Source organism: Parus major, chromosome 8 (assembly GCF_001522545.3).
Source record: "Parus major isolate Abel chromosome 8, Parus_major1.1, whole genome shotgun sequence".
Taxonomy (NCBI): Eukaryota; Metazoa; Chordata; class Aves; order Passeriformes; family Paridae; genus Parus; species Parus major.
Genome location: NC_031777.1, coordinates 29,618,237 through 29,628,684, shown reverse-complemented (window position 1 = coordinate 29,628,684; position 10,448 = coordinate 29,618,237). Strand labels below are relative to the sequence as shown.

The 10,448-nt window shown below is 42.7% G+C and overlaps 1 protein-coding gene across 1 annotated transcript in view; it reads left to right on the top strand.

The window, feature by feature from the left end:
* Window positions 1–10,448, top strand: part of JAK1 (Janus kinase 1) — a 48,690-nt gene that overhangs the window by 27,521 nt on the left and 10,721 nt on the right. The window contains exons 5-12 of the mRNA XM_015636460.3: window positions 1,799–1,949; window positions 3,015–3,178; window positions 3,253–3,586; window positions 4,808–4,981; window positions 6,536–6,693; window positions 7,301–7,424; window positions 8,568–8,754; window positions 10,241–10,347. Of these exons, the coding sequence (XP_015491946.1) occupies window positions 1,799–1,949; window positions 3,015–3,178; window positions 3,253–3,586; window positions 4,808–4,981; window positions 6,536–6,693; window positions 7,301–7,424; window positions 8,568–8,754; window positions 10,241–10,347 (1,399 nt within the window). The remainder of the gene's footprint in view (window positions 1–1,798; window positions 1,950–3,014; window positions 3,179–3,252; window positions 3,587–4,807; window positions 4,982–6,535; window positions 6,694–7,300; window positions 7,425–8,567; window positions 8,755–10,240; window positions 10,348–10,448) is intronic.

The window sequence follows — 10,448 nt, the reverse complement described above, 5'->3', positions numbered from 1 at the left end:
CATCTTTGGGATTTAACCTTGAAAAAATAAAGTTGAAAAGCCACGAGAAGTTGTTGGGAACAACTTTGGAGAGTGAAAAAGGTCAAAGTTAATAGAAAAATTTGCTCCAAAGCTCTGGGTTTTGTGTTTTTAGGGATGAATTTCCATTTGAAGTGTTCCTGTTCCCACTGAAATCCTGGTGATTTTTAAACCAAAACTCACAGAAACTCTGTGAGTGCCCCCTGCTTTTCACACTCAATTTCTTTCTTTATTTTTTTTTAAAAACCCCAGGATTTTGTAACATCCTGGAGTCATTGGCTCAGGGAGGAGGAGAATTTAACTCTTCCCATGCTGGGTTTGTTTTTTTGGTCTGGAAAAGGGATTTTGGAATGATGATCCTCCAGATCCCTTCCAGCCTCCCTGGGATAACACAATTTCCTGGAGGCTCTGGGAAGAAGGAGCTGCTGGAGGTGAGTGAGCACAGCAGGGTCCCTCCAGCATTTCCATCACTCCCTGGCCAGGCTGAAATCCAAATCCTCCTTCCCAAAGATTCCCAAATTCCCAGCTCCTGGAAGCTGGAGGAGGGCTGGGTCCTGCTCCTGGAGCTCAGGGACACAATTCCCTTCCCAGCTCATTGGGAATGGGGGAATTTGTGCTCCTGTTCCTGTTGGGGAAGTGAAATTCCAAAAATCACTCACATGAATCCATGGAGCTTTCCAAGGAAAAGATTCTCCCTTGTTTACTCATCCCTCAAACAATGAGGCTCCAATTGTTTTTGTAACTCCTCAGTGCTGTCTTAATCAGAGCAGTTAATTAGGAAAAGGAACAAATTCTCCTCTCAACCACAAACAATGCACAATACCTCACATAATGATGATTTTCAGGAAATAACAAAAGAATTGGAGTTATTAATTCTGACTGCTCTTCTGCAGGAGAGGAGGGAAGCAAAGTCATTTCCTTTGGATTTCAGAAGGATTTGCTTTGCTCTGCTCTTCAGGCTTCAGTCCAGAGGAGTCCTTGAGTATCTTCTGGTTCTTGTCAGGAGTTTTTGGCTCAGCTTTGTGTTGGAGTTCCTGCCTAAGGAGAGCTGAACTAAAAATATAAATTTTATTTTGCTGAAGGTCCTGACTCTGCCCTGAGGCTGAGACACTCCAGCCTTGACCACTGCAGGTTTGGGGTTTTATAAATGTCAATCCCAGACTGGTTTGGACTGGGAGGGACCTGAAATCCCATCCCATCCACCCCAGGGTCACCTCCCACTGTCCCAGGCTGCTCCAAACCCATCCAGCCTGGCCTTGGGCACTGCCAGGGATCCAGGGACAGCCCCAGCTGCTCTGGGAATTCTATCCCAGGGCCTCCCCATCTTCCCAGCCAGGAATTCCTTCCCAATATCCATCTAAATCTATCCTTTTCCAGCTTAAAGCCATTCCCTGTCTCCTGTCCCTCCATCCCTTGTCCCCAGTCCCTCTTCAGCTCTCCTGGAGTCCCTTCAGGCCCTGCAAGGGGCTCTGAGCTCTCCCTGGAGCTTCTCCTCTCCAGGGGAACATTCCCAATCCCTTCTTTCCTCACAGGAGAGCAGCTCTGTGTATCTAACAAAAAAAAGGAAATAAAAACTCTGATAACACCTGATAATTTTATCATTTCCCCCCAGTTCCTCAGGCCAGGAACGTGCTCAGAATGCCAGATCACCAAGGCAGAAATTTTACCAATTTTTACTTTTTACAGCTTTGCTTTTCAAACTCCAAATTCACTTGTGGAAACGGAGACTTTTCCCAAAAAAAAAGGTTTTAAAGTTCCTGCCTGTTTATTTTTTTTCCAGATACTATTTCACCAACTGGCATGGGACCAGTGAGAGTGAGCCCTCGGTGTGGAGACATTCCCCCAGGAAAGCCAAGGCCTATGACAAGAAGCTGGCCCCAGAGGGAACCCCCATCCTCGATGCCAATTCCCTGGAATACATCTTTGCCCAGGTTGGAATTGTCTCTGCTGCTCTATTCCCATGAAAAAAAATGGGATTCTCCTTTATAAACCTTTTTTCAAGCTCCTAAAATACACATTAGTGCTGTTAGTGCTGGAAAGGGTTTTTCCTTTTGCTGCTGCCTGGTGGAGAGGAGAGGATTTGCTACGTGAAGTAAAGAAAACTCTCCCAGCCTAAGATTTTATTTTCTTTTAAAGAGAATTCTTTGTGTTTATAAAGGCTGACAGTCACCTTTTGTGGGACATTTCCACTGGGACATTCTGGGGCTGGAGAGGAGCAGCAGCAGAGGGAAATCTGGAAGGGCTGGGTCCTTTTAATGAGGTTTTTTAATTGGGTGGTGATAAAAGATTGATAAACATTTCCTGATTACCCCATGGTGATAAAGATTGATAAACTCACTGCACTTTTGCTCTCCTCTTGTGCCTTCCAAAGGATTTTCCAAACCAGAAAGTGTCAGGTTTCACAAAAAAAAAAAAAAAAAAGGGAAAATTCAGGTTGATGAAAGAGCAAATTGAATGATCAGGGGAAATTTAATTTACTTTTGATTCAGAGTAGAATTCCTGCAGGATTTTCACACTTGGAAAAAGGAGTTTGCCCTTCAGGAAAACACACAACTTGGAGCTGCTCCAGCAATTCCTTGTTTTGTTGGGAAACCACAAGGAAAGGGAATTCCAGGAGGAATTGCATTGAGGCACAGAAATGTCTTTGCTCTTTGATAACCAAACACTTCCCAGGCTGTCCCAGAGCAGGACTTGGCTTGGAGATGAATCCATGAGAGTCACAGAGACTTTGGGTGGGAGGGGCAGGGATAAAGCAGAGACACAAAGTTGGTTTTTTACACCAGAAAATAAAGATTGAAGGTACTAAAAGGGGCCAGAGGTGGTGATTTCTGTAGTTAATTTTTAAAAAAAAGTGGATTTTTGGTGTGCTGACGCATAAAAGAAGGGGAGGAGATTCCAACTTGTCCTTGTTTAAGGATCCTGGGATGAATTCCTGGCTCGGGGACAAACTCTGGGAAAGGCCAAATGGATAATTAGATGTTTTTTGTTCTGTCAAGGGCCAGTATGACTTAGTGAGGGGCCTGGCCCCCATCAGGGACCCCAAGAACGAGCAGGAGGTGCACGAGATCGAGAACGAGTGTCTGGGCATGGCTGTCCTGGCCATCTCCCACGACGCCATCAAGAAAAACATGAAGCTGCCAGAGCTTCCCAAGGACATCAGGTGAGCTGAGATCCTCCATCCCTGCTGGCTCTGTGCTCCCCCAGCAGGAGCTGAACCCTCCTTTTCCCTTCCAGTTACAAGCATTACATCCCCGAGACTCTCAACAAAACCATCAGGCAGAGGAATTTCTTGACCAGGATTCGGATCAATAACGTTTTCAAGCATTTCCTGAAGGAGTTCAACAACAAAACCATCTGCAACAACAGCGTCTCCCCTCGGGATCTGAAGGTGAAATATTTATCCACCATGGAGATCCTGACCAAATATTACGGGGCAGAGATTTTTGAGACGTCGTTTTTGCTGATTTCTGCCGAGAATGAGATCAATAAATTTAATTGTGGAGATAACGAGAAGTACGAAGTGATGGTGACAGGAAACAATGGGATTCAGTGGAGGCTCAAGCCCAGTGTGAGTAACCTTTCATCAGTGGGAATTAAAGGATTTTTTGGGGATATAACAGCTGTTAAAAGATGGTTTTGAGCTTCAGACACTGCAGAGCAGTTTTTATTGGAGAGGCTTTTATGGGATTACAGGATTATCCAGGAAGGAGCTCAGGAAGTTCCAGCCCAACCCCCTTTTTAGGCTCAGTTTTGAGACCAGATCAGGCTCAGGAATTTTATCTTGAAACCTTCCAAGAATTTGGAATTTTTGGACTGGAGCCCTTTTCCAGGAAAATTAATGACTCTGTGAAAAACATTCCAGAATTAAATAGATTTATTCTATGTATTAGAATACATTATATTCTAAATTTAATATTGTTATTCTATCATTTATATTAATTTTATAATTAATATTGTAATTCTATTCTAATTAATAATTAATTTATATCATTATTCTAGAAGGAATTTTTGGTATAGAGTAAATGTATTGCAATACATTATATTGTATATTTTATATAATTATTCTACAATTTATATTAATTTTAGAATTTATATTATAATTCTATTCTCTAATTCTAACTAATAAATAATTTATATTACTATTCTAGAATTAATTTTTGTATAGAGTAAATGTATTACAATACATTATATTCTATATTTTATATTATTATTCTATAATTTATGTTAATGTTATGATTTATATTATAATTCTATTCTATAATTCTAATTAATAAATAATTAATTTATATTACTGTTCCAGAATGAATTTTGCTATGGAGTAAATGCATTACAATTCATTATATTCTATATTATATTGTTCTATAATTCACATGAATGTTATAATTTATAGAATAATTCTATGATATCATTCTAACTAATTAATAATTAATTTATATCACTATTCTGGAATGAATTTTGCAGTAGAGTAAATACATTACAATACATTATATTTTATATTGTTATTCTACAATTTATATTAATTTTATAATGTAGAATTAGAATAATTAGAATAATTCTATTATATCATTCTAAGTCATATATTTATATTAATTATTTAATTTTTATTTTATCAAATTCATTAAAATATTGATTTATTAATTCTAATTTATTAATAAGTTATAACAATAAATTTCCATTAATTAATTAATTTCTATCACAACTTTAGAATGCATCTTTGGTTTAGAGTAAAAACACTCTGCTAAACTTGTTTTACCTAAAGCTTTTATTCCCAAATACTTTAATTCCCCAGCCTGTACAGACAGAGAAAGAGAAGAAGAAAAAATCTGATGGCAAAACCAAAAAGGAGGAGGAGAAGCACAAACTGAGGGAGCTGTGGAACAATTTCTCCTATTTCCCTGAAATCACCCACATCGTCATCAGGGAGTCCACAGTCAGCATCAACAAACAGGACAACAAGAGGATGGTGAGAATGAACTCCTGGCACAGAGAATTTTATACAAATTACCCCAAACACTCTTCTGCTGATTGAATCATTAATCCAAATTAATCCCTGCATGGATCATTTCCCTTCCAGGGTGGGGTTGGGTGAAACTTTTTCTCTTTTTGGTTGTGCTGCACTTGTCACACCTGGATTTCCTGGTCCCCTCTGAGCTCCTTTGGGATCCTCCCTCACGGCTGGTTCTGTTTCTCTCAGTTCTCTGGGGCAGAAGAAAACTCCAGAGCTCGTTGGGATTTTGTTTCTCGTGTTTATTGGGATGTTTGCACAAATCCTGGCAGGTCTCTCCAGACTTTCTGCACAGCTTCAATTCATCCTGCCCCTTGGGCTCTGATGGCACAGAATGGCCCCAAAACACGTGGTTGTTTCATCTTTATATCTATTTTTATCCAATTAACAATAGATATGTAAATTATTTTTCTTAATGAGCCATCACCTTGTTAGCATTCAGGAACAGATAATGATTATATGAAGATGTTTTATTAAGAGCTCTGGGTGTCAGGGGTGCACAGACCCAAATCTGACCCAACTTGGTTTTGGTACCCAAATCTGACCTGCCTTGGTTTTGAGCTGAACATGTTTTTATACTCCATCATTATATAACTTACATATTAATTATTAATGTTTAATTGTATACATTGATTTTACCCAAGCATGGATTTCTTGTGATCCCCCCCAAACCTCTAACATAGTTTCTCTTGATTCTTTAATCAATAATTATATCTAATTACATCTAACCCTTATATAATTTATCATATACTGATTACACAGGTGCAGTTTCACCTGATCAAGCACAAGGTCTAACATTTCCCAGGGCCTACTTTTAACACTTTTCCCAGGGCTTTACCAAGCTTAACTTTCTTTCTAACTCTGCAAATTTTTTATGATTTTAAAATCTTTTACTATCAACCTGTGTGCTGCACTGTGGCATTCTCTACCCAATCACCCACTACCGCCCAAAAACCTCCAGAAGAAGAAAATGAAGAAGAAAAAAGAAGGAAAAGAGACAACAGCCTAAATCTTCCTTCTTGTCTTCTGTTTTCTAAACTAGTTTAAACTCTAAACTTTAACTTCTTCACACAGTTACTTTTGAAAACTCTCAAATTTACACACAGTTTTAGCTTTTCTATCTAACTTTACCAGTTGTTTTCATGGAAACATGCCCATGAATTTTGTGTTTTATGAAATTCAGTGTTCTCCTGGATCTCAGAGCCAAGGGCACACACTCTGTGTCTCAGACTCCAACAGCTGGCAAAAGGTGACAACTTGAGGGCCATTTTGAGTGTAAATCACCCAAAACTTGCTCTCCATGGCACTGGGCAGAGCAAAAGTGTTAAAAGTGGTGGAGTGCAGCTCTGTCCACAGCAGCACAAAATTTCCCCTCCCAAATGCCACCAGGAATTCCAGAGCAGCCGCTAAATCCCAACAGCCTGCAGCCAGAACTTCTTCCTGGCTCCTTAATAACAACATTGCAGGGGTTTTGCAGCATTCCTGGTGTTCTGAGTGTGTGTTTGGTGGCAGGAGCTGAAGCTGAGCTCGCACGCCGAGGCGCTGTCCTTCACCTCGCTGGTCGATGGCTACTTCAGGCTGACGGCGGACGCCCATCACTACCTGTGCACGGATGTGGCTCCTCCCCTCATCCAGCACAACATCAAAAACGGCTGCCACGGGCCCATCTGGTCAGAAAATTCTGCTTTTTGGAGGGTTTTTTTGGTTTTTGGTGATTCCTTCTTTGTTGTGAATCCGCGGGGTTTGGGTGGGCGGTGGTTATCCCGGAAAGTTCATTTTGTTAAAGGAGAAAAAAATCAGTGTTTCTCTCTTTACTCATCTGTAAATTCAGTGTTTCTGCACTCAAGGGGTGTCCCAAGAGTTTCCTCCATGGACACATGGGAATATTTTAGGTAGAGAGTGGAAGTGTCTCTACACTCACCCCAGGACTCCTTGGATGGATGAACAAAACTTTGGCTTTTTAAACACCTCAAGGAATTCTCTCCCCTCCACCCCCCTTTGTGGCTTTTCCCTTTATGTTTAAGCTGCAAACTGTAAAATTCCAGGAGTTCACTTGCACAGCATTGGATGCAGAATTCCCTTTAATAAATCCTTCCTCCCTTGCTCTGTGCAGCCCAATGTCAGCAAGGCACCTTTAAATCCTATTTTAATAATAACAGAAATATTTCTAAGTTGCTGTTACACCCCCAAATAGAAGTTTGCTCTCATGTCCCATCCCAAAAAATAGATTTTTGGATGTTCCCTTGTTGGTTTTGCTCACTGTCTGTTCCCTTCCAGCACGGAATATGCCATCAACAAGCTGAGGCAGGAGGGGAACGAGGTGGGGATGTACGTGCTGAGGTGGAGCTGCACCAACTTCAACCACATCCTCATGACTGTGACGTGCCTGGAAGGCTCAGAGGTACAGCCAGCTGGGCATTCCCAGCGGGAATCTGCTCCCTGGAATCCCTGGGGATGTGTTTTTATCCTTAGGGCACTCAGCCTGATCTCTGAGCACGGAATTGGGGTTTTTTTTCCAGCCCTTTGTGCTCCAAATAGGATTAATTAAATCCAGAACAGCTCCAATCTTCCCAGTCAAACTGTGCAGGGACATGAGAAACATGAAGCATTTTAAACTCAGGACACAGAGAATTTGTCACTTCACCTTGCCTTGAGCACGGTTCAGCTTCCCTGGAGCCTTTTTGGGAATGGATTTAATTCCCTTGATGGATTTTATTCCCACAGCAGCCTCAGCTGGAAGCCTGCAGCTGACTTGGTGGTTTGGGAGAATATTTAAAGTGTTCACACACTAATAAATAAGAAATAATAAATAAGAAACAATGATAACATAAATCCTTCTCTTAGGAAAACCAGCCATGGAATCAGTGGTGAGTCAGGAAGGGATATTTGATACTGGATTTATCTCCTGTAGATACTTTTTTTAAAAAAAAAAACAAAAGCTCTCTAACAGTGAAACAAGAAAGGAATTTTGTCTTGGAAAAGAGGGAAGGGAGAGGTGACCCAAAGCTGCAGAGGGGAGACCCTGAGAGCTCCTGAGATGGGGAAGTTCAGAAGTTCAGCCCTTGCCCAGCACCTCTGAGTGGAGCAGGAAGATCTCAACACCAGCCTGAAATCTCGTGGAACACTCTGGGGTGGGGAAGGGAGCTTTGCTGTTTTTAAGTTGAGATTTTGAAAGCCTGATTGCTCCAGATTCTGCAATTCTTGACCAAAGAAAGAGAAAATTCCTCCAGAAGAGGCAAAACTGCTTAATCTCAGACTCTGCAAAAAAAAAAAACCAACCAAACATAATTTGGGCTTGTTGGGTGATTGATCTTTATGTTGCTGCTCTTCTCTTTGAGCTTTCCAGGGAGTGAAAATTCCAGGAATTTTGGGGTTTTTTCTGCTTTGTTGCAGTTTGATTAAAGGACCTTGACTTAGGAGCAGGGCCTGAGCTGGTCCCATGTGAAGTGCCAAGATTTTGGGAAGCTTTGGTGACTTCACAAACAATTCTTTCACTCCAGTGACCCAATTTGCTTTCTTTTTCTCCCTCTCCCTCCAACACCAGGTGATGAATAACTCAGGCCCCTACAAGAACTTCCAGATTGAGGTGAAGAAAGGGGGATACTTCCTCCATGGCTCCAACAAATCCTTTGCATCCTTGAAAGACCTCATGGATCACCTGAAGGGACAAATCCTCCGCACAGACAACATCAGCTTCACCCTCAAGAGGTGCTGCCAGCCCAGACCCAGAGGTAGCCTTGGCCTTGCAGGGTTTTGTTGTTGCAAGAAAACAAATTCCAGACACCAGGAGGCTTTTTTAGTGTATTTTTTAGTGCTGTGTCCTGGTGTGAAGCTCTTTAAAAAAACAAGAGGTTTGAAGTTTTTTTCCTTCTCTGGGGAGGATTTCTGTCAGAAACAAAACAAGTGTGAGGGGCAGGGCTGAGGAGGGGAGAAGAGGAACCTGCAGTGTTTGCTGTCACTGTGAGCTGCTGCTGAGGAACTCAGGTGCACGAGGCTGCAGGGAAGGGTTCTGGTCCCAGGGGATGTCCTGAGGAGCCTGGAGACAGGAGATCATCTCTGAGGTCCCATCTGAGGGACAATGGGGCGGCTCTTGGGTGATGGCAGCGCTCCCTGGAGCTGTTTGCTATGAACTCTGAGTCTCACAGCTGAATTTGGTGTGAGAGGGGAAGCACAGTGGGGTGATTGTGCTGAGCTGATAATGGTTTCCTGTTAGAAGCTGGGGAATAACTGAGCCACATCAATCACCTGCTGCTCTGAGGCTTTGGGACAGTCCCTGAGCTTCTCCCACTCTGCACAAAGCACATGGCTCACGCTCTGGAGCAGGGGGACATCGCACATTGGACATTTTGGTTTCTTTTTAATGGCTGGATTTGGGATAAAATAAAATCAAAAGGGTCAGGGAGTTGATTGCCCACTTCAGCTTGTCCCTGGCTTTAGTTCCAGCAGGATTCAGTGTGTGTTCCCTGTTCTGTCCCTTCCCCTGGTGAGTTTGTTCTTTCTTTTTGAATATTTAATCAGCTATTCACAGAGAAGCTCAGGGGATGCAGGGCTAAAGCAGTTTGGCAGGGTGTGGTTATTTCTGGTGATTCCAGAGCTGCAGATGATGATTTAGCCCCAGCACCAGGTTCTGCTCTCAGCAGGAGGAAGCCCAGATGGCCACACAAATCCCAATCCATCCTCTCCCAGTAAATAATGCCTGGAAGGCAGAATTCCTGTGCCAAACTTCTGGCTCTGTCCTGCAGCAGTGAGGAGGAAGCTCTGGATTTTTGAGTCTGTTCCTTCTGCTCATTCCCCAGCTGAATTCCAGGGCCCTGGGAACACTGCTGGTGCTTCCCAGAGCACAGGGAATTAGGAAGGAGGTGAAGAAGAGATGAGACTCCCCCTTGCACACTGGAAAGGAGATGGCCCTGATGGCAGGAGGCCATGGGGGATATTTTATTCCATTTTATTCCATGTACAGCACAGGTATTTCTTCTTTCAATCTCTGTGCAGAAAACTCTGTTCAGTTGCTCAGTATCACCCTGATGTGGCTGACAACAATTCAGTATTGAAAATACAAACATGAAACTGTGCTTTAATGATTTGAACAAAGAGCAGAAACCAAATCCAAGTTTCTTTTTTCCTCCCTTTTTCAGGGGGTTTGAATGCATTTCCATCCTTGGAAGGAAAGGAAATTTTTCCTTTGTAAAACTTCATTTTCTCCCCTCTGCCTTGCAGAAATCTCCAACTTGCTGGTGGCAACCAAGAAGGCTCAGGAGTGGCAGCCGGTGTATCCCATGGGACAGCTGAGCTTCCACCGCATCCGCAAGGAGGAGATCGTGCAGGTGGGTGCAGGGCAGCCCCAGGAGCCCGGGCTGGGGCTGTCCCTGAGCCAGGGGACAGCAGCCAGCCCTGCTGCCACTGCCAGCAAACCTCTGCAAACCTC